The sequence below is a fragment of the Monodelphis domestica genome, chromosome 1 (genome assembly GCF_027887165.1).
Source record: "Monodelphis domestica isolate mMonDom1 chromosome 1, mMonDom1.pri, whole genome shotgun sequence".
NCBI lineage: Eukaryota > Metazoa > Chordata > Mammalia > Didelphimorphia > Didelphidae > Monodelphis > Monodelphis domestica.
The window spans coordinates 720,485,727-720,508,259 of record NC_077227.1 but is presented as its reverse complement, the minus strand read 5'-3'; the positions used below and the strand labels follow the sequence as shown (position 1 = coordinate 720,508,259).

Sequence of the window (22,533 nt, the reverse complement as noted above, 5' to 3'; positions counted from 1 at the left end):
CCATTACTTTCTGAGACAGCCCAATCTACTTTTTGATTACTTTAATTAATGCTAAATTTTTCCTGACATCAAAGATAAATTTACTCTGAGACTTCCAAGAATGACTTCTGGGACAACCCTCAAGATCTATATAGGGAAAATACCTTAGGGATTTCCTCTTCTCCCTCTCCTCCATTATCCTTTAACCCTTTATATCTAAATAAATTGGATATTTTGATTTATAATAGAAATTGAATCAGATTCCATGTGTTAGGAGGAGAACTTCAAAAAAACTCATCATTTCAAGAAGGAGGCTGAGGGAAAATCTGACACCCTTTAGTCTAGTCAGAATGACTCCATTGGTAAACAGCTCAATTTGGGGGAAGGGGAGGAAGGAAGAAAGGAAATGTCACTTTATATTGATTCCCCCAATTAAATGATTTTGGTTCCTTCTTAAAAGTTTTCCCCACTAATACACTATCACTATCTTGTAAAGACAGTGAAGAATAAGGAAGATATTTCAAGGTTACTGAAAGATGAGTGTAAGCTATTAAAAAAATGGAAGAGCATAGTATCCCAAAAAATGGGCAAGTAAGTTGGGCTGACTTCAGTTCCTAAGTGTCTTAATAAATGGATACTTAGTGAATAACTAGAAAAGGAAACTCTGATTTAAAAGAAAAAAGGCAGGATGACTTCACCAAGAATTGGCCATTCCAGGCAAATTTTTGTTTGGAGTTTATAGAGGAAACATATCATTTTATGTTGCACCTGGAAGCCTCCAACGAGTTCCCCTCAGGACTGTGCTTGGCCTTTTTGTTTAATATTGTTAGCAATGACCTGGATAAAGGCATTAGTGGCATACTCATCAAATTTGTTGATGAAACAAAATTAGGAAAAATAGCTGCTCTCTCTTCAGATGTAAAAGATCTAATAATTTCTCAGTAGGCTGGAACATTGAACTGAATCTAATAAGAGGAAATTTAATTTGTGTAAGTTTGAAGCTGTGTAATTGGGTTCAAAAAAGAACTTCACAATGCAAGATGGAGAGATTGTATTTTATTTTTGCATTGCATGATATAAAGAAATGGTTGGTTTGGGTTTGCCTCTAACAAAATCAATGGTTTAATATAGCAGCCAAAAGAAAATTGAATTACTTTTAATCTCTACTAAAAGAGGGCTGGTATAGCAGATTAGAGAGGTCACAATTCTATTTTCTGCATTGCAGACTTAATTTCCACTGAGTTCAGTTCAGGATGCCACATTTTAGGAAGGACATTGAAGAGGAGTCAGAGAAGGAAAACTAGTTTGATAAATAGCCTCGAGATGCTGCCATAGAAGGATCATTGATGTAAGCCAATTCAGCGTCAGCAATTGATTCTTTTTCATGGAAGCCTAATCCTGGGATGGCCACCTGAAGTTCAAGGAAAGAGTTGAGGAACACTGAGAAGGTAGAGACTCAGGACATGACTGAGCTGAATTTAGAGGCAAAACTTCAACATGAACTTGGCCTACAAACAAGAGAAACAAAGATTTCCAGTGGACTTGAAGTGTCAGCCTATGCACTCTTAGGATTTTCCCCTTTGTTTCCCTGGGAGCTACATTTCCTCCATTCTGCCTTGCTTGTGGAGACAGGGATCTCCTATTCATTGCCAAAGACTTTACTGAGTGCCCTGAGAGAAATAATGAAAACATCCATCTGTGTGATATTTGTCCTAATGAGAAGGGACAGGGCTGAGGAGCTTCATGCACCAGAGATCCCTTGAGATTGGTAACAAAAGTCATAGACCTGGGGCAAAAATGGCCAGTGAGTGGCTGTGGCCCGACCACCTCCTGTCCTAGGAGATCCCCTGTGGCTGTGGGAAACATACTCCCTGATACTCAGGTGCACACACAGGAAGCCTCAGGTTGCCAATAAGTCCATTTTAATCTCAGGACTAGAGAATAAAAAGTCAGTAACTAGAGGGGGTCCTCCACCTTGGCTCCTTAGACTAGCCCAGATCATAGAGAACCCAGCTCTGTGTGAAATGAAGGGCCATGCTTGGAGGAAAAGAAATCTGGCCTTTGTCATTGCTTCAGAGAAATAGAGCAAACATCTGCCCAAAAGGAACCTGGGTTTTCAATAAGAGTCACTATATTAAAGCAAAGGTTTCCAGGGGATGTGAAATGTCAGCAAATTCCCAGCTTGGATTTTCTCTCTGTTTCCCAGGGGTATGTGCTACCTTCACTCAGTCTTGGTTGTGAGAACAGGGTTTGTGAGTGGCATCTCTTTGTCAGTGGCACTTGTGGGGCAGAGGAGGGGGAGTCCTGGGCGATCTTTGCCACTAGAGAGAGCACCCAGGGAGAAGCAGCTGCTCTCCTGACCTGGCAAAGCTGAACTATCAGGGGAGGTTTGTGTTCAGGGCTGAAGCACTGTGGGAGAGGGACGCTCATAGACTGCTGACAGTAATACTCTCCAGCATCTTCAGGCTCCAGGCTGCTGATGGTGAGAGTAAAATCTGTCCCAGACCCACTGCCTCTGAAGCGGGCGGGCACTCCGGATGCCAGACTGGTAGCACCATAGACGAGGAGCCTGGGGGCTTGACCAGGTTTCTGCTGGTACCAATTTAGGAAGGTATAACCATAAGTAGTTAGACTCTCACTGGCCCTGCAGCTGATGGTGACTCTCTCTCCTGGAGATCCAGACAAGGAGGCTGGAGACTGGGTCAGCACAATGGCACCTCAGGAATCTAGGAAAGAATTTGATCGAGACACAAATGCATGAATACCCACATTAAAGATGCAACTAAGACAGTTTCATGGTGAACAAAGAATCTCCAATTCAGTGACAATCAAAACTGTATTTGTTATTAATGTGAGACATGAATGATGCTTCCTCACAGACGATGTCTCTCTGTCTGTCTGTCTGTCTGTCTGTCTGTGTCTGTCTGTCCTCAATTTACGGCTTTATGTTTCTCGTCCCGTGTTCCCTTGCTTGACCTAAGCTCTTCACCAATTGCATTAAGCGAGTCAAGTTTTCTTTTAGAGGGAAAACCTTAAACTCCTCCACAGATTTGCTGTGTCTTACCCTGATTCCACAGTGCCAGGAGTCAGAGGATATGGCCAAGGGAGATCATTCTGGCCTTTGGAGACCTCTACACAGAGCACCCTGAGCCCTGAGGCCAGCAGCAAGAAGGAGGCTCTTATATCTTGAGCACAGCCTGGGAAAGCTCTCTTGGGTCTCTATATGCAAAACTGTCCCATGCCTAGTACAAGCCTCAATTCAGGAACCTGTAAGGCAGCCTAACTCACACCACCTGAGATGGGTCCTGAAAGATGTCTTCCTCTTTTATGTCCCCAATTCTGTGACTCGGGAGCATAGATCTATCCCTCTTTAGTAACTGATAGAGGAATGATTGCATCTGTTTTTGGATAAGTGAGAGACTCCTCTCTGTGCCACTGGACTACATTTAACATAATGAGAGAGAGCCAAGCTCTGAGGAGGGGGAAGCAATGGCAGGAGCTCCCAATTTCTAAGATCCCCTTATTCTGCTCATGCACCAACCCTACTAACTCCCTTTCCTCAGGAAGTGCTGAATTCAAGAGGCACTGAGGAGGGTCTAGCTGGGGATGGACAGCCCTGAGCAGGTCCCTGAGAACAATAGAGGAGAATTGAACCAGTCAGCCAATAGTTGAGGGTTCCTATAGTTCTGAGCATTGAGGAGGCAAAGATTGTGCCTACTCATTATCCCATCCTGGACATACATAAAAGCTCCAAGTCTGTAGCTATGACCCTGACCCTGCCTGGCTCTTTCCCAGAATGGGGATGTGGGCAATCTGTGTGCCCAATGTGAGACCCTAAAGGTTAGGGTGACTGGTCCAAAGGCAGAGACAAGGGGGCTGGGGAATGGGTCATTCACTTTCAGCTAATCACTGCTCTCTCTGAGGATTGCCATAGTCTTCTCATTGGATTTCTGCCTCTTCTCTCTCCTCTCTCCAAAAAGCCAACAATGAATTGACACAGGGTAAAGCACTTTTAAGTTATGTGTATAAGGCAATGCTGTAACTTTATGGAAAATGCTCTGATTCATTATTGATTAGAAAAATGCACTATTCTGAGATATCTTCTCACATTTATCTAAATGACTAATATGATAAAAGGGCAAAAATATCAAATGTTGGATTGGATGTGGAAAAATGGAGACACTTAAATATTGTTGGTGGAGCTGGGAGGGGGGGCAACCATTTTGGAGTGCAATTTGGAATTATACTCACAGTTATGAAACATTTTGACCCAGCAATATCACTATTAGGGTTATTTCCTTAGGTGATCTAGGAAAAAGGAAAATGAATTATGTGTTCTAAAATATTTATAGCAGCTCTTTTTGTAGGGGCCAATACCTGGAGACTGAAGTGATGTCCATCAAAGGGGAATGGCTGAACAAGTTGTGGTATATGATTATCATGGTTGACAAACAAGATAATCACCCAAAATCACCTGAAAAGAATTATATGAATTATAATTGATGCAAAATGAAATGAGCAGAGCCAGGAGAATGTTGTTCACAATAACCACAATAATATATGATGATCAGTTTTCAAGAAGCCAAACATCCAGGAGAAATCCAAAGGAGTCGTCATGGAAAATGATATCCACTATCATGAAGAGAACAGTCTGAATGCAGATTGAAGCTTAGTATTTTTTATTTTATTTCCACAATGACTTTTTATCTAATGTGAACAATACACGTCTTGTTTCACAACATGATGAAAAGGGAAATATATATTATATGATAACATATTTACGAGCCTCTCCTCTTGGGGAATGGAGGGGGAAGGAACTGGGGGGGATTTTTTAAGTTCATTAGTTTCTTATTCAATAGAAGGGCTTTAAAAAGAAGTAGGGTTAATGATAAATTTATCAAAAATATAATGAATGGAAAGAACATTGACAAATCACTTAAAAATACAAATAAGAGAGCAAAAGATAATTAGGAATGGCACCCAGACAGATAAAGCAGTGTTAGAACTACCATGGTAAATTTGAAATGTATATGTTTTAAAAGCTATACTTAGTGGAGATTCATAATTTTATAGGTAGCCCTCTTTTTTCTGTTCTTTGAATGTGGACATATTCATATTTTTAAAATTATTTTCAGGTTCATAGCAACAGATGTGAAAACATTTTTAAAGGAAGGGCTCTTAAAAAGATTTCTATTGATTTTTTGTCCTATTTTTTTGGAAATTTTTATTTAATTAGATGATTTAGAATATTCTTCCATGGTTACAAGACTCATGTTCTTTCCCTTCCCTCCCCTTTCCCCCTCCTGTATCTGACATGCAATCCCATTGGGTTTAACATGTATCATTGATCAAGACCTATTTCCATATTGTTAATGTTTGCACTAGGGTGATCTTTTAGAGTCTACATCCCCAATCATATTCCCATTGACCCATGTGATCAAGCAGTTGTTTTTCTTCTGTGTTTCTTTTCCCACAGTTCTTTCTCTGGATGAGGATAGTGTTCTTTCTCATATGTCCTTCCGAGTAGTTCTGGATCATTGCATTGCTACTAGTAGAGAAGTCCATTTCATTTGATTTTACCACAGTGTATCAGTCTCTGTGTACAATGTTCTCCTGGTTCTCCTCCTTTCACTCTGCATCAATTCCTTGAGATTGTTCCAGGTCACATGGAATTCCTCCAGTTTATTATTCTTTTGAGCACAATAGTATTCCATCACCAACATATACCACAATTTGTTTAGTCATTCCCCAATTGATAAATGGACAAGGGACATGACTAGGCAATTATCAGGTAAAGATCAAAAATATTAATAAGCACATGAAAAATTTTCTAAATCTCTTATAATCAGAGAAATACAAATCAAAACAACTCTGAGGTACCATCTCACACCTAGCAGATTGGCTAACATGACAACAAAGGAAAGTAATGAATGTTAGAGGGAATGTGGCAAAATTGGGACATTAATGCATTGCTGGTAGAGTTATGAATTGATCCAACCATTCTGGAAAGCAATTTGGAACTGCCCAAGGGGCACTAAAAGACTGTCTGCCCTTTGATCCAGCCATAGAACTGCTGGGTTTATATCCCAAAGAGATAACATGGAAAAAGACTTGTACAAGAATATTCATCACCATGCTGTTTGTGGTGGCAAAAAATTGGAAAATGAGGGGATGCCCTCCAATTGTGGAATGTCTACTGATTTTTTTTAAAAAAGAAAAAGATGAATAATCGAGATTAAAACATAAAAGCAGAAACATTGCCTGCTGTTTTATTAAGTATACTTATTTTTATTTTATGTATAACATATTAACAATATGATATATATAATTTATTATAAATATGTAATAAATTCTAACAAATATGCTTATCCACAAAAACAAATTCTCATATTAACTATGTATAAAAATCTGTGTATCATTCTTTTTTTTAAACATTATTTTATTTGATCATTTTCAAACATTATTCATTAGAAGCAAAGATCACCTTTTTTTTTTCTCTCCCCTTCCCCCCACCCCTCCCATTGGTGATGCATGATTAACTCTGGGTGTCACATGCGTCCTCAACCGGAGCCCATTTCCCTGTTATTGGTTTCCGTAGTAGGGTGTTTGTTCAGAGTCTCTCCTCGGTCATATCCCCTCCACCCCTGTAGTCAAGTGTTTTTACTCCCACTGTTTGTCCTCTGCTTGTGGGTAGTGTTTTTTCTCCTTGGTCCCTGCAGGTTGTTCAGGGACATTGAATTGAGACTAATGGAGAAGTCCATTACATTCAATTGTACCACAATGTATCAGTCTCTGTGTACAATGTTTTCCTGGTTCTGCTCCTTTCGCTCTGCATCACTTCCTGGAGGTCGTTCCAGTCTCCATGGAATTCCTCCACTTTATTTTTCCTTATATCACAATAGTATCATTCTTTTTCTACCCTCCTTCCCAGCCCTCCTGCCTCCTCAAGAAGTCAGATAATATTACTTGGTTTTACATATATTATCATATAATACATATTTCCCTGTTCACTATGTTGTGAAACAAGACATAAAATGCTTAAACAAAGGAAAAATTCATGGAGGAAATAAAGTGATGAGTGATATGTTTCAAGTCTACTTTTTTATGATGGTAGTCATCCTTTTTTGTCATGAGTACCTCATAGTTGTCCTGGATCCTTACTTTCTTACAGTTGATCATCATGTATTATTATTACTGTGTATAACATTCTCCTGGTTCTGTTCCTGTCACTTTGCATGATTTCATATAAATCTTTTCAGATATTTTTTTATTTGGGAGTTCATTTTGTTTGTTATTTATCATAGCACAATAGTATTTCATTACAAACATGAACCACAAATTGTTCAGACATTCCCCAATTGATGGTCATCCCTTCAATTTCCAGTTCTTTGCTATCACAAAAAGAGTTGCTAGAAATATTTTCAGATATAATTTCTTTTTCCTTCTCCTTGATCACCATAGGAAACAAATCTCATACAGGTAGTGCTGGGTCAAAAGATATACACTGTTATATAACTCTGATTATTATGTCACATTGTTCTCGAAAATGATGGGATCACTTCCTAGTTCCATCAGCAATGTGTTAATGTTCCTATTTTTCCACTCCAACATTTGTTTCCCCTCCAGTATTTGCCATTTTCCCCTTTTTTACTTTTCGTCATGGGGATGAGATGAAATCTCTGAGTTATGATTTGCATTTCTCTAATCAATTATGATATAGAGAAACTCTTCATTTAGCATCAATTTCTTCATCTAAATACTTTTATCTTTTGATCATTTATCAACTAAGAATAGCCACACTCAGATATTTGACAAAGTTCTCTCTATATTATAGATATAAGACCTTTTGCAAAGAAAACATCTACAAAATTTCCACCCCAAGTTATTGTTTTCCTTGTAATCTTGGCTACATTCGTTTTATTTGCACAAAAACTCTTTTATTTAATGTATCAACATTTATCCATTTTACATTTTAAAATATTTTCCATCTTTTGTCTATTCATAAATTTTCTTCTGTCCATTAATCGAGTATGTAATATGTTCCTTTCTTCCTTATTTGTTTATAATATCTCCCTGTCATACACAGGTCATATATCCATTTTGATCCTACTTTAGTAAGTGGTATAAAACATTGATCAGCATCTAGTTTCTGCCAAACTGCCTTCCATTTTCCAAATAATTTCCCAAACAAAACGTAAATTCTCATTTCAAAAACATGTAACTTTACCTTTGCCAGGCACAAGATTACTATAATCTTTTATGAAAATCTGTTGCTTGCCTATTCTGTTCCCCTGAGGTACTTTATCTTACCCAATACCAGAGAGTTTTGATAATTACTGCTTCATGATATAGTTTGAAATCTGGTTCTAATAGATTCTTTAAGATTCTTACATTATTTCTATTGATATTCTTGATGTTTCTTTCTAAATGAAATTTCATAATGTTTTTTTTTCCTAATTCAATAAAGTAAACTTTGGTAATTTACTTAGGATGGCATTGAAAAAGTACCTTAGTTGAGGTAGGATTGTCATATTAATTGCATTGGCCCTGCCCACCCAGGAATAATTATTGTATCTCCAATTATTTAAAGCTGATTTATTTGTATAAAAAGCATTTTAAATTATATTCCTATAGTTTCAGGATGTGTTTAGGAAGATATGCTTCTAGGTATTTTATTCTATGTATAGCCAATTTAAATGGGTTATCTTTTAGTATCTCCTTTTGCAGGACATTATTAGTATATAGAAATATAGAAATGCTGATGATTTATGAAGGCATATTTTATATGATGCTACTTTGCTTAAAATTACTGTTAATTTTAATTCATTTTATTTGAATCTCTAGGATTTACTATATTTTTAATATCATCATAAAAATGAGTGTTTTATTACCTTTTTATCCATCCTGATACCTCAATTTCTTTTTCTACTCATAGCTACTGCTATCATTTCTGGTACAAAATTGAATAATATTGATGATAATGGGCATTCTTGTCTTACTCCAGATTTTATAGGGAAGGCTTCAAATTCATCTCCATTACAGATAATTTTTACCAAAGCCTTTAAATATATACTACTTATTAATCTAAGGAAAAATCCATTCGATCCTTTGCTTTCCAGCGTTTTTGACAGGAATAATTTTTTTTCTTATTTTCTCCATCTATTGATCAAGTCCTATGATTTCTGTTACTTTTGTTGTTGATGCTCTGAAAATGGCAGGCAACGAATGAACAGGGGAGCAGAGTTTCAGGTCATTAGACCCTACAGACAGAAAGTGTCTCATTAACCACTTCAAAGTCCTGGCAGCCTTGGAGAAAACCACTGGTTATCAGGGTGCCACCTTGCTACTTTCACAGTCTCACTACTGTAGGTAAATTCTAGTTTATTGTGGGAGCATCATCTTGGCTCTTGTTCTGGTCAAGGTAATGAGGTGAGGGTTGTGATACCAGTGGGGTGAGGCCTAGAGGAAAAGGAATTTAGGCTCTATCATGGCTCCAGGGAACTATGGAAAAGCCTCCTCAGTAGGAGCCTGGATCGCCAACAAGAGAAACACTGAGTAGAGGCAAAGATTTAGGGGGAACTTCAAATCTCCACTGCTAGGATTTCCCCCTTTGTTTCCAGAGGGCTCTGCTTCCCCCACTCTGCCTTGGCTGTGGGTACAGAGTTCAAAATAAACAAGGCTTTGTTAGAAAGAAGAGGAGCTGTTGGGACAGGGAAGAGGAGCCCTAGATATGAGCCTGAGCAGGGGGCAGAAGCTGCTCTGCCCTGGGACCACGGAGGAAGCAGCTGCTGCTCTGAGCTGCCTGCCCTGAAGAGCCAAGAGAGGTTTTTGTTCAGGGCTGAAGCACTGTGGGAGAGGGCTGCTCTTAGACTGCTGACAGTAATACTCTCCAGCATCTTCAGGCTCCAGGCTGCTGATGGTGAGAGTAAAATCTGTCCCAGACCCACTGCCTCTGAAGCGGGCCGGCACTCCGGATGCCAGACTGGTAGCACCATAGACGAGGAGCCTGGGGGCTTGGCCAGGTTTCTGCTGGTACCAATTTAGGAAGGTATAACCATAAGTAGTTAGACTCTCACTGGCCCTGCAACTGATGGTGACTCTCTCTCCTGGAGATCCAGACAAGGAGGCTGGAGACTGGGTCAGCATGATGGCTCCTCTGGAATCTAGGAAGTCAACATCAGAAGAAAACAAATGTGTGAGTCCAAGTCAGTGTAGGAATGAGACTACTTTGTACAGATCACTGAAATCCCAGATGAGGGAGTGGCAATTAGTTGTAGTTCCTGCCACCAGGAGACAGAATCCATCTTCCCCAAAGACCTCCCAATGTAGCTGTTCTGGGCCTCAGCATGCTTCTCAGCCTCTCTCTGCCTAGGTGGCTTCCTCAAGTCCTGGATGCAAGGCTCAGAAGGCTTCTAATCCCTGAAAGTCTGCAGTCTTCTGAGCCCCTTCCCTGCTCTGCTGAGACTTACCCTGAGCCCAGAGCACCAGGAGCCAGAGAAGTTGGCATGGGGAAAGCATGCTGGCCTTCAGAGACTAGTCCAAAGAGGATTCAGAGCCCTGAGAAGGCAGGCAGGAAGGAGGAAGCTTTTATGTTCTGAGAAGGCTCATTCCAGGTCCCTTGTGTCTCTCTATGCAAAAGAGCCCCAGGGCTACTCTGAGCCTCATCTCCAGGTCTCTGTGGCCACACTAAGTCACAGCGGCTGAGGCTGAGGCTGAGGATGAGTCTCTCTTTTGTGTCCTCCAATTTGGGACCTCAAGAGGAAAGGAAGATCCTTTTTAGTGGCTGATATAGGAATGGTTGTGGTCCATTCTAGGTAGATGTGGGGAGGCTTCTCTGTGTGCCCCATGCCTATATCTATATTGCCTGTAACCAGGAGAACTCAAGCCCTGGGGAGATGACAGACCTGGTAGGTGCTCCCAGCCTGAAGCCCTTGGAGGTGTATCAGCTGAGTGCTCATGCATTTTCCCCATTCCCTCCAAATTCTGGAGAAAGGATGAATTCAGAGAGGCAGTGAGGAGGGTCTGAATATAACTGAACACATCTTAGCTTGGGTTCCTGGGAAAACCTAATGTAGTCTCATTCCTAGGTGGATGGGTTTTGTCAGACACTAGATAAGATTAATGGAATTTTTCTGGGCATGGTTGAAGAAAAGGTAAGGTCTATTCTTCTCCCCATTTTCTGATCCCATGCATACACTAAAGGTAAGTACCTTTCCTGTGGTCCCTCCCATATCCTAACAGTTTCTAAAAATGTGGTTCTAGGTATATCTGTATAACCAATATAAGATGAAGGTGACTGGTTCAGAGAAAGACTGTGAATCTGGAGAATGGGACATTCACTTCTGAGTAATCACTTCCATCTTGGGCAATTGCAAGGACCCATATTTTGTCCATCTGCCTCCAATGATGTCTCTTCTCTTCAATCAATCAACAGTGAATGAGTCAATGAAAAAAACACATATTAAGCTATATACAAAACAAAATGCTAAGTGCAAAAGATACAAATGTAGAAGCAGAAATAGCCCATGCTCCTAAGGTGCTCATATTCTAATGGAAGATACAGAATATAATTAGAACTAGTGATGATAGTAGTAGTAGTAGTAGTAGTAGTAGTAGTAGTAGTAGTAGTAGTAGTAGTAGTAGTAGAAGATATCTAGAATTTATTGACTGCCTTAAATTTTGCCAAGTCCAGAGACTAGGAGGCTAGAGAATTGGTCATTCACTTCTGGCTAATCATTTCTCTCTTATTATTTCATCCTTTTCATTCAGAATTTTTTTTGACTGGTGAATATTTAATTTGCAGTTTTTCTTAAATCTTTCAGACTTGGGGTTGAGCTGGGTAGCTCAGTGAATTGAGAGGCAGGCCTAGAGATGGGAGCTCCTTGGTTCAAATCTGGCCTCAGATACTTCCCAGATGTGTTACCCTGGGCAAGTTACTTAACTCCCATTGCCTAGTCCTTACCACTCTTCTGCCTTGGAACCGATACATAGTGTTGTTTACAAGACAGAAAGTAAGGGTTTAAAAAAGAATCTTCCAGACTTAGGGTTTCCCAGTCTGGGCATTGAAGTTTAAAATATGATCTAACAGGTATGTTACTGCCCTTCACAAATTGTCTCCTTATGTGTTGGAGATTTTGCTTATTTAAACTTTCAAATCCAAGCACATCCTTTGCTACTTCAATCACCCTATCAAGGAACTTTGATGGATTTTCCCCAATGTCCTGTCTCAATTTCTCAAATTGTCCCCAAATATCTGCTCTTTTTGAAAAACTTTTCATTGCCTCTAATAGATCTTCTCTGTCCTTTTTAGATAATGCAGATTTGCATTATTAGATAAGTCTAAGACTGTTCCTTCTTCTGGCCATGATATTAACTTTGGATTGTTACTAGTTTCATCAATATATTTTTGCTTTCCCCTTTTTGAAAATAATTCTGAGAGAAGAATTTCAGTGTCCTGGAAATTTGGATCATAAAGCCTAATGGCTCTTTCAAATTCTTTTAAACATCGCACAGGATATGAAAACTAGGAAGGCATCCTTTGTTTCAGACTTTCAAGGTCTGCTGCTGTAAATGGTTTATGTGTTTTAGTATGAATTATGCCCCTGTCTGGTTGTAGGTTTGTTTGATCTCTTGGTGGCAATAGTATTCCCCCTTCAGCCCCATCTGTCTTTTTTTACTCAGTTACATTGTTATTTTTAGGTATATCTTGTTGTGTGTTAATATCTTTGCAACTTTGTTTCTCCTCAGTTAGTTGCTTAAACATTTGCTTTAGTTGTGTCATCCTCTCTCATAGCTAAATTCATCTCTGCCATTTCATTGTCTTTTGCTTTTTTCCCCATAAATTAGAAGTACACCTTTTGTCAGGCCATAGAATAATTGGATTAAGGAGACTAATGCTCCAGCATATGTGGGAGTGAATAAAATCAAGTGATCTTCACTAATCTTCAGCCATTGAAAAGTTTCATAGATGTTGAGCAGAAAACAAATATAATCAGAATCATGACAAAAAATAAGTTGTAAACCATAGAAAAGAAATGTCCAATCAAGGCTAGATAACCCATGGCAAGTAATCATTTCTTTGCCATCTTGTACCTTGAAAAGCCTTTTGCAAAGGAAAAAATGTGTTTAAGTCTGACCCTTTAAGAGTTGCCTCCTCCCTTCAGAAGGAGTGGTTTCTTATTGGCTGTGGTGTTGCTAGGCAGATTAGTTGCACCCAACACTGCTCTCAAAGTGGCTGCATTCCACAGTCACACAAGCTTTTGAAATGTACATAGGCTTTTGAAATGTACATAGGCCCCATTTCTCTGAAACTTCCCTGACACCTCCCTGAAATTAATCATGAGAAATTCCTATACAGGGCTATATAGCCCCAATACCAATTCCGGACATGAACTTGGTAGGATCAGTGCCTTATAGGACCTGCTTTAAGTCTAAGCTTACTCTCCACAGTTCACGAGATGGTACAGGGGAGAACCCACTCTCCTGCTGTGGAAGGAAAATATTCAAATGTCCCTTTATGATTATAATATCTTCAAAGCAAATATCCCATTTTAGTGCTAATTAATATTCACTGGTGAGACAATACTAGCCTGTTGAGACAGAACCCACCTTGGATAAGAGTTCATTCCAATCCTGCTATCTCTGCCTGATGCTGTAGGTCTGCCCTAAAGCCAGCACTCTCTTCCTTCAGGTCTGATGCTGTGATGAAAGGAGGCACTCAGGAAGGAGTCCCTGGATATTTAACAAAGGAGAATGTTGACTTTGCCCCAACACAGCAAGGCTACAGTGGTTTTAGCTTCTCTGGGCTTGGATCCCTGGGGTCCATGTGGAAGTGAGTCTGGCCAGATAGACTCAACAGTCCATGCACAGCATCTCCCTCAAGATCACATTCCATCGCTTAGCATAATGCCTGATGCCTTAGGAGCACCTAATAAATACATATCGACTGTTTTTGTTGAGTGACTCTCTAAAGTCCATTCCAGCTCCATATCTATGAAATTCTTATCCAAGTGTCCATTAGAAGCAACACTAAGCCAAAGGGGTAGCATAGAAGAAGCCAAGAGCCTAGAGCATCATGGAATTCCTTCCTCACCTGGAATCCCTTATTGCCAAGGGTTTTACCATGCAGAATGATATCATAGATGCACATCCAGAAGTCAAATTCCCTCATTTTATCTATAATAAATCTAATTGCCAGAAAGGCTAAATTACTTGCTCAGAATCGTCCATCCATGTATCCTTTTAAGATAATAATAGTTTACTTTTGAAGAATATCTACCAATTGTAAAACATTTTCACATACATTCTTTCATTTGACTTTCACAAGCACCCTGATAGATTGTTGGGGAAAGAATTATTATCCTTATTTTACAGATGGAAAAACTGGGCTCAGAATATTGTATATGGTCAAAGTGATACAACAAAGTCCAGGGCTCTTTCCATCACATCATACTGCCTCTTCAGCAAGAGTACAAGCAAAAGGGACTGAAGAAAGGGATTCTATGAGGGCTTAGATAAGCTCAATTTCAGTGTTATAACTGCCGCTACTCTGAGTCTGGACTCCAGAAGAAACAGTTATTCCCCTGAGCTCAGTGGCTGAATGTTCTGAAGAGGGTTTTTTCAGGACCAGAGCACTGTGTGTGTAGGAAGTGAGTCTGTTGCCTACAGTAGTACTCTGCAACATCCTCAGACTTCAGACGGCTTATTGTGAGGGTGAAATCTGTCCCAGACCCACTGCCACTGAATCAAGAGGGAATCCCAGAAAATAGATTAGAAACACCATAGATCAGTGACTTAATAGGTTTTCCTTGCTTCTGTTGGTACCAGGTTAGGTAAGTGCACACTGCTGTGCAAGAGGCTTTGACTGACCTTTGCAGGTGATGGTGACTCTCTCCCAGAGGCACAGGCAGGGAGGTAGGAGACTGGGTCTGAACAACTCCACCTTGTGCATCTGAAATTAATAATGAGTCTTTTAAGGATATAGAACCAAGATGTACCTTTTCCACCTCCCAATCCTTGATGGCAGAAATCTATTAATTAACTTCAACACAATCCCTTTCTTCTATGTCCTATATCATCTCTCAAAGACTTTTCTCACTGAGCTAGAGAATGCATCACAACTCATGTTGCAAAGAGCCTCTATCATCTGCTAGTCCTTCTTCATAATCTCCTCCTCCCATTCTTCTTCCTCACCTGGGAACCAGAAGAGCAGGAGACAGAAGAGTTATGTATGCTGGGAACTCCATCTTCACATTGTGCTCTGTCCAGTGCTGATACTTTCCTCAGTAGGACAAGATTATTGATAAAGATTTTGAGCAGCAGGGAGGAGTTTGGGGGGGGGGTAGGGAATGCAAAACATCATATAGATACTTAGCCCTACCTGAGGCTCAAAATATTTTGAGGACTTATTCCCCACATGCCTCCTGTCAGAAATCAGACACACATTCAGTCTTCAAACAGTAAGGCTCCTTCAGGTGGTAGTTGAGAAATCAGAAAAGCATTGAGTTGTTTCTCATACTGTTCTCATGGAAAAAAGATAGAAGAGATGTGAGCCAAGAGTTTACACTATTATAGAATATATTTTATATATCTATTATACAATAAATTTTAGGTCTGTCCTCTGCATTTGAGGCACAAGATGACAGCAATGATTTTACTCAATTTCATATTATTTTAATATAAATATTATGCCCTAGCAAGTGAAATCTACAAATCAGAAAGATCATCTCATGCCTGTCTCTAATAAAAACATTTTGAGGTAACATTTTTAGGAATATTGAACAGAAAATTTCCCACAATATGACAAGTTTTGGAGGTAGCATTCTATTCAAGCTAATGGAATAGGAGTTGCTAGAGAATCATTCTCCTAAAATTACTCAACCTTTCTTATCTCTGGTCCACTCAAGAGTACAAACAATACTAATCAAGTTTGAATTAGAAGGAAAACAGTTCAAATTAGAAGAAAAACTTTTGCCACAAGTTTCTCTGATATTTGAGATATGTAGGGAACTGATTCAAATATTTAGGAACTAAAAGCATTCCTCCATACACAAAGGGTCAAAGAATATAAATGAATTCCAAAAAAAGAAAAATCAAATTACCATGTGAAAACCTGTCCAGATCACTCATAATTAAAAAATGTAAATTAAAATGACTCTGAGATCTCACTTCATACCTACCCCACTGACAGAGATGACAAGAAAAAGAACACAAACATTGTAGGAGGGTACATGGCAGGACAGGCACACAAGCACCCATTGGTGCAGATATTAATTGCTTCAGTCAAAATGAAAGGTAATTTGGAAGTATATCCCAAAAGTTGCTAAATTTTGACCTAGTTATGCTAACACTAAGTTGATACCATAAGGAGTTCAAAGAAATTATATAAAGATGTACATGTACTAAAATATTTATGATAGCACTGGAAAATAAGGGGTTGCCTCTCAATTTATGAGTAGCTGAACAAACTCAATGAATGGACTGTATATTAACTACAATATGTAAAGAAAAACAATTTGGAAAGATTTAAGAATTCTGAGTCATATTATGTCTTCTTGTAGCTAAGATAATGTTTTCTTTATGTATTGGATGCTAAGGTACTGAGCCTGATTATATTTCTGATATTAGTTTTTTGTCTATGATTTGTCTTAGCTTAATAATTTCCCTGTTTATCCTTTTTATTTTTTGAATGCTTGGTTTGGCTTTGTAACATGACAGGATAACAAATATGGCTTTTTAAAATTCATTTGATGCCTTTCTTTGTACCCCTGTCAATTAGTGCAGTTCCTGGAATTTGTCAGGCATCTAAAATATTTATCAATTGACTTATTTGGACCTGCCTCTTTGAAGCATATTTGAGATCTATATATATACATATATATGTGTGTGTGTGTGTACTAGTCATTTGAGTGTGCATTAAGAGCAATACTAGACCAAAGGGGCAACATAGGATGAGCCCAGACCTATGGCATTAGGAAATTTCTTCCTTATCTTGAGAGTACAATTAATGTACTGTACTGTAATGTAATGATTATAAGTGAACTTGATCCTGGTTTGTTTAATGGCTGGTTAAAAATGGTCAAAGAGAGTTAGTCATGGAGGAGAAAGGCTGTTGAAAGGTAGGATCCTTGATAGGATGACCCCTACTCTCTCTCACCCATCCCTCCTGGATAATGCTGTTAAGTAGTGCTACTTGGGAAATTGGGGTTCTCCTGTTGTGTGAGGGTGATGGGAAGATGAAAGAAGGTCTCCTTTCTTAGGTGACATAAGAGGCACCCCAGATTTCCCTGGCATGAAGATGTTACAGAGACAAACCTCCCTGAGTCTTTGACTCAGCAGGGCAGGGGTCTTTGTTAGCACTCTGTTGTGGCAGGTCTAGCCACAACAGATAGCCTTCCTTTTAGCTCTTAGCAATAATCCATAAGGAATATGTGACTGCGGGTAGAAAGACTTTATGAGCAATGACTTTAAGGAGTATAGGGAGGTTGGAATGAGGGAATCAGAGTCCCTGATTTGTCCCCCTAAAACATCCATCACTCAAGCAGCTGTCAAACCAACTTGAGTTTCTCCTTCCCATACCCACTAATTCTCTCAATCCTATTTATAATATTATAGGGCTAAGGAAGAGTCTAAGCAGGTGCAAAGGGCAAAAAGAGAGAGCCAGGCTCTCAGGCAGAGAGTCCACAACCCTCCTAGGTCTGAAGAGTCTGACACGGTTAGGATGATCCTTGAAGTATTAAATTGATGAAATAACTTGGTATGAGTAATTTCTGAGCTATATACAGATGAATCCTTTTATGGTTCTTGGCAACATCTTCAGCAAGGAAATGCTTCCTGCCTGTTCATGGTCTCCACTCCAAAGTGTCCTGAGTTCTTCAAGGAGCTTTGCAAAGTCCCCTCTTCTCTCCCAGCATCCTCTGCTCTCAATGGTCTTTGCTGTCAATCACCCTTCTTTCACTGTTCCATCTTTATTCCTTTCACAACCTGCCCTTATACTACCTTAGTATCAAAAGCTGGAATCTATATAGTCATAGGATCACAGATAACATGACAGATTATAATGTACCTTCAAATGGTATTTAAGGATTATAAATATAAGATTAAAAATTAATATCCAAATATTCCAAGTATTATATTTTATGAAGTTTAATAATAATAACTTGAAGCAAAAGGAAAGTATAGCCTCAGTAAAGAAGAAGCTTCCCAGGACAGCACATACAAGGTCCACAAAAGTACAGAGCACCAGAAGCAGAGAGAGTACCAGGAGGTGAGCACCAGCAGAATAGTAAGACCCAGAGGGTGGAGTTACAGAACTTATCCATACACCTAAGGACTCAAACCTGGGGACAAAGGGAAAGGGATATTGGAGATGAAGTCTAAGGGTACAAAATTTCTATTCATATCTCCCTGTGATCCTTTGGGAGACCAATCTCCCCAAGGAATCATGTAAACATGACAAACTTAAAACTCTAAAGATTTTAACTAAAGTTATAGACAATATTGAAGCTTCTAAAAGAAAATTATAAGTTGGGGATAAGAGAGAAAAAAGAGAAAACAAAACCAATAACTGTTATATTGACAAAAAGCCAATTTGGAGTCATTCCCCTTTGGCATGAGAGTATACATTCAAAATAAATACATTTAACCCCCCCCACACACACACACCCATTTCACATTCACCGTATCTCAAAGATCATAGGGGATCATTTGATGCAGCATGTCATCTCTTCAGGCATCTTCATGGTTCCTTCTCCAAAAATTTCACCTTCTGGATTCTGGGAGGCAGTCTCTTGTTCAAAATTAGGCTAAAATTCAAATCAAAGTTCACAACAATAACATTGTTCCACCTGAGGAGTAAAATAACAAATAAGGCACAGACAAGCTAAGTGACTTACCTAAAATCATACATTCAGAGGTCTTTAAAAGATAAAAAAGAATTTAATTTTATTTGATGCTTAACAATTCCAAATTATTTTTCATATATCTTTCATATAACCCTCAAACAGCCTTTTAGCTTGATATTATTATCCCTATTTTACAGATGGAGAAACTGTGGTTCAGAATACAGAACAGAGTCAAAGTGACACACACTGTCCAAGGCTCTTTCCATATCATGAAGCCTCTTGAGCAGTGGGATAAATAAAAGGAACTAATGAAAGGGGTTCTAAGAGGAGGACTGAGTTAAGCTTTACCTTGAACTAAGAACAGCAGCTGCTAGGAGTCTAGGACTTGGAAAGCAGCTATTCCCCTGAGCTCAGAGGTTGAAATGATAGGAGAGTTTTTGTTCAGGGTTGGAGCACTGCCTAGGAGGCAGGTGAGTGTCTTACCCAAAGGAATACTCTACAACATCTTCAGACTACTGATTATGAGGTGAAATCTGTCCTAGACTGACTACCATTGAATTGACAGGGAACACCAGCATAGAAATTGGAAACTGTGTACATAAGTTACTTCATAGTTTTTCCTTGTTTCTGGTTAATACCACTATAGATAAGTGTTCCCCTTGCTATGTAAGAGGCTCTGACTGGCCTTGCAGTTAATGGTGACTCTTTCTCCCAGAGACATAAACACAGATGCTGGAGATTGAGTAACAACAACTTCCCCTTGTGAAACTGAAATTAACAGAGATATATCAGAGGTGCTAAAACCAAGATTGTTTGTTTTTACTTCCCCAACTCTGGCTCTCATCTCTGAACATTGAAATATATTATTTCATCTCATTTAAGCCCCTTTTTGTAACACCTATAGCATCTCTCAAAAAATAGTTTTCTCATTGCGACAGAGAATACAGCACAACTCAGATTGAAGGAGTCCTCTCTCAGCATCCTATTCTTCTCTATAATCTCCTCCCAACATTTTTCTTCCATAACTGGGAGCCAGAACAGCGGGAGACAGAGGCTCTAAGCAAGGGGACTCTACCTCCACATTGAGCTCTCTCCAATGGTGATTTCTTCCCCAACAGAACATTGATTTTCATAAATATTTTGAGCAGCTGAGAGGGGTTTAGAAGAAGAATGAATACAAAACAGCAAGTAAAGGGAAGACCCCATTCATCTCCAAGTCTCAGAGCATTTTAGACAGTTCTTTCCTGCATGTCACCTGTCATATACAGGACATCCATGAGTCTGCCTCAGGTAGTCAAATAATAGAATGGTAGATATCTTTAAGGCTTTTTTCCTCTGCCCCACTGCCTTTTTCCCACTAGACCCCTCCATTTTTTCCTAAGAAATTATTCCTTTAATCTTTGACCTCAGATCAAATATTATTTCATCTCAACACAGATGCTTTTCTCTAACTCCCATTTCACCCAAATGTCATTTAACTAGCAGCAGGACCTTAGGCAAATCAATCTTGATAAAACTCAGTTTCTTGATCTGTAAAATAAGATGGAAATAACTGAGTCATCCATAGGCAAGATGATTTTGAGATAAGATTGCTTTGGAAAATAAAATGTCCTATCACAACAAGAATGATTATTCTTAGTTTTCATTGCCTCATTTTTCTTATCTTCTTTTAAGGAATTCAATCAGAAACAGTTATCCCGCACGTCATTGGACATTATTTTATATTTAATATTTGAAAGATTAATAAATCCTTTTGTGGTGGAAAAAAAGGATTACAACATAAGCTCTTATTTTGGGGGCTCACCGAAGATATCTTAAGGGAAATAATAACATTTGTAAAGTACTTTAAGCTTTGCAAATGAATTTACTTGTTAGCTTTTTTGATCCTCATAAGAGTACCATGAGAAAATTATTATTATCTCCTGAGATTTATCAATAGGGAAACTTGGGATGAGAGAGAAAGTTACTTTCCATGGTCATCCTAGCTGCAAAGTTTACAATATTCATAGACTACCTACAACTTCAGTAGCAAATCAGATTGTAGTAAACTGAAGCAAGCAGCAAAAATGTGTGTGTGCATGAATCATTATATATCACAAAATTACAGATATAGTTATACTTATCTACATATATTTATATATAAATATACCTTGTAATGTCCTCACATGGTTTTTATATCTTCTATCAAATTTCTACATTTTGAAAAAACTTCATTCCTTGTAGGAGACCATGAAACTTAATTTGATGGCCCCTCTTGAGAATGGGGTACATAATAGAGACTGAACATAGGGATTCTAAAAGACAGACTAAGCTAAGCCTCATCTTTATGTTAGATAGCAGCTGCTGTGAGCCTAGGCCTCAGGGGAAAGCAGTTTTTCCCCAGAGTCAGGACTGAATGATATGGGGAGGATTTTGTTCAGGGCTGAAGCACAGTGAGACCGGTGAGTGAGAGTGTTGATAACAGTAATACATGGCAACATCCTCAGGCTCCAGACTGCTGATTGTGAGGGTGAAATCCGTCCCAGACCCACTGCCACTGAACCGAGAGGGAACCCCAGAGTCTAAATTGGAAACTTGGTAAATCATGCGTTTATTAGATTTTCCTGGTTTCTGTTGGAACCAGTGTAGGTAAGTGTTCCCACTACTGTGTAAGAGGCTCTGACTGGCCTTGCACTTGATGGTGACTCTCTCTCCCAGAGACACAGACACAGAGGCTGGAGACTGAGTCAGAACAACTTCCCCTTGGGAACCTGGAATTAAAGAGAGGTTTGAGGTTAGAGAACCAAAAGAGTTTCTGCTCCTTCCCCAAACTTGCCTCTAATCTCTGAAATCTGAAATATATTAATTCATCTCCACAAAGTTCCTTTGTTCTGACTTCTAAATCATTTCTCAAAGACTGTTCTGACTGAGAAAGAGAATGTGGCAAAGCTCAGATTGCAAAGAACCTCTCCCAGTCTCCCATCCTTCATAATCTCTTCCACACATTGTGCTTCCTCACCTGCTAGCCAGAAAAGCAGGAGGCAGAGGACCTGAGTGAGGGATGCCATCTTCACACTGAGCTCTGTCCAGTGCTGATTCATTCCCCCACAGGACAGAGCTTTTAATGAAGATTTTGAACAGCAGGGAGGAGTTTGGGAATGCAAAACAGCAAGTAAAAAGAGGAGCCCTATCATGCTCCAGGCTCAGAATATTTTGTGTAGTTCTTCCCTGCATGTTCCCAAGTAGAAATCAGAAACATGCAACCTTCAAAGAGTAACTGTCCTACAGGTTTCAAAGGACAGAATCACAGCATTGTTGAGGCTGCTTTTCATCTGAGGTCCTGCCCCTTCAGCCCCTTGTAATCTTTTCGTGGAAAAAAAAAAACCAAAAACTCTCCCTTCAGCTTTTTAGCCCAGGACATATATTATTTCATGTCACCACATCTTCTTTTGTCTTATCATCCCATTTCAAAGCCATTAACTAACAGTGCAGCCATAGACAAATTCACTTAATTAGCCAAAACTCAATTTCTTAATTTGTAAAATGAAGAGGAAAATATTGCATAACTTATGTAGTAAAATAAGCTCTTGATTTGGGGGTGAATTAATATACCTTGTAATGTCCTCACACGGTTTTTATTTCTTCTATCAAGTTTCTACATTTGGACAGGCCTTTGTTCCACGTAGGAGATCATAAAGACTTAGTATAATGGCCCTTGTTACAATGTTCTTCA

At 39.1% G+C, this 22,533-nt stretch overlaps 1 pseudogene and 2 gene segments (V, D, J or C); all 3 read right to left on the bottom strand.

The window, feature by feature from the left end:
* Nucleotides 1-1,279: 1,279 nt before the first annotated feature.
* LOC100618042 (immunoglobulin kappa variable 3-11-like) lies at nucleotides 1,280-3,092 on the bottom strand (annotated as a pseudogene).
* A 3,432-nt stretch (nucleotides 3,093-6,524) lies between these two features.
* On the bottom strand, nucleotides 6,525-10,533 carry LOC100027737 (immunoglobulin kappa variable 3-11-like). The segment is given in 2 exon segments: nucleotides 6,525-10,142; nucleotides 10,449-10,533. Coding segments are annotated over 2 exon segments (528 nt in total).
* Nucleotides 10,534-20,313: 9,780 nt separating this feature from the next.
* On the bottom strand, nucleotides 20,314-21,965 carry LOC100617799 (immunoglobulin kappa variable 2-30-like). The segment is given in 2 exon segments: nucleotides 20,314-21,571; nucleotides 21,820-21,965. Coding segments are annotated over 2 exon segments (447 nt in total).
* Nucleotides 21,966-22,533: the final 568 nt, after the last annotated feature.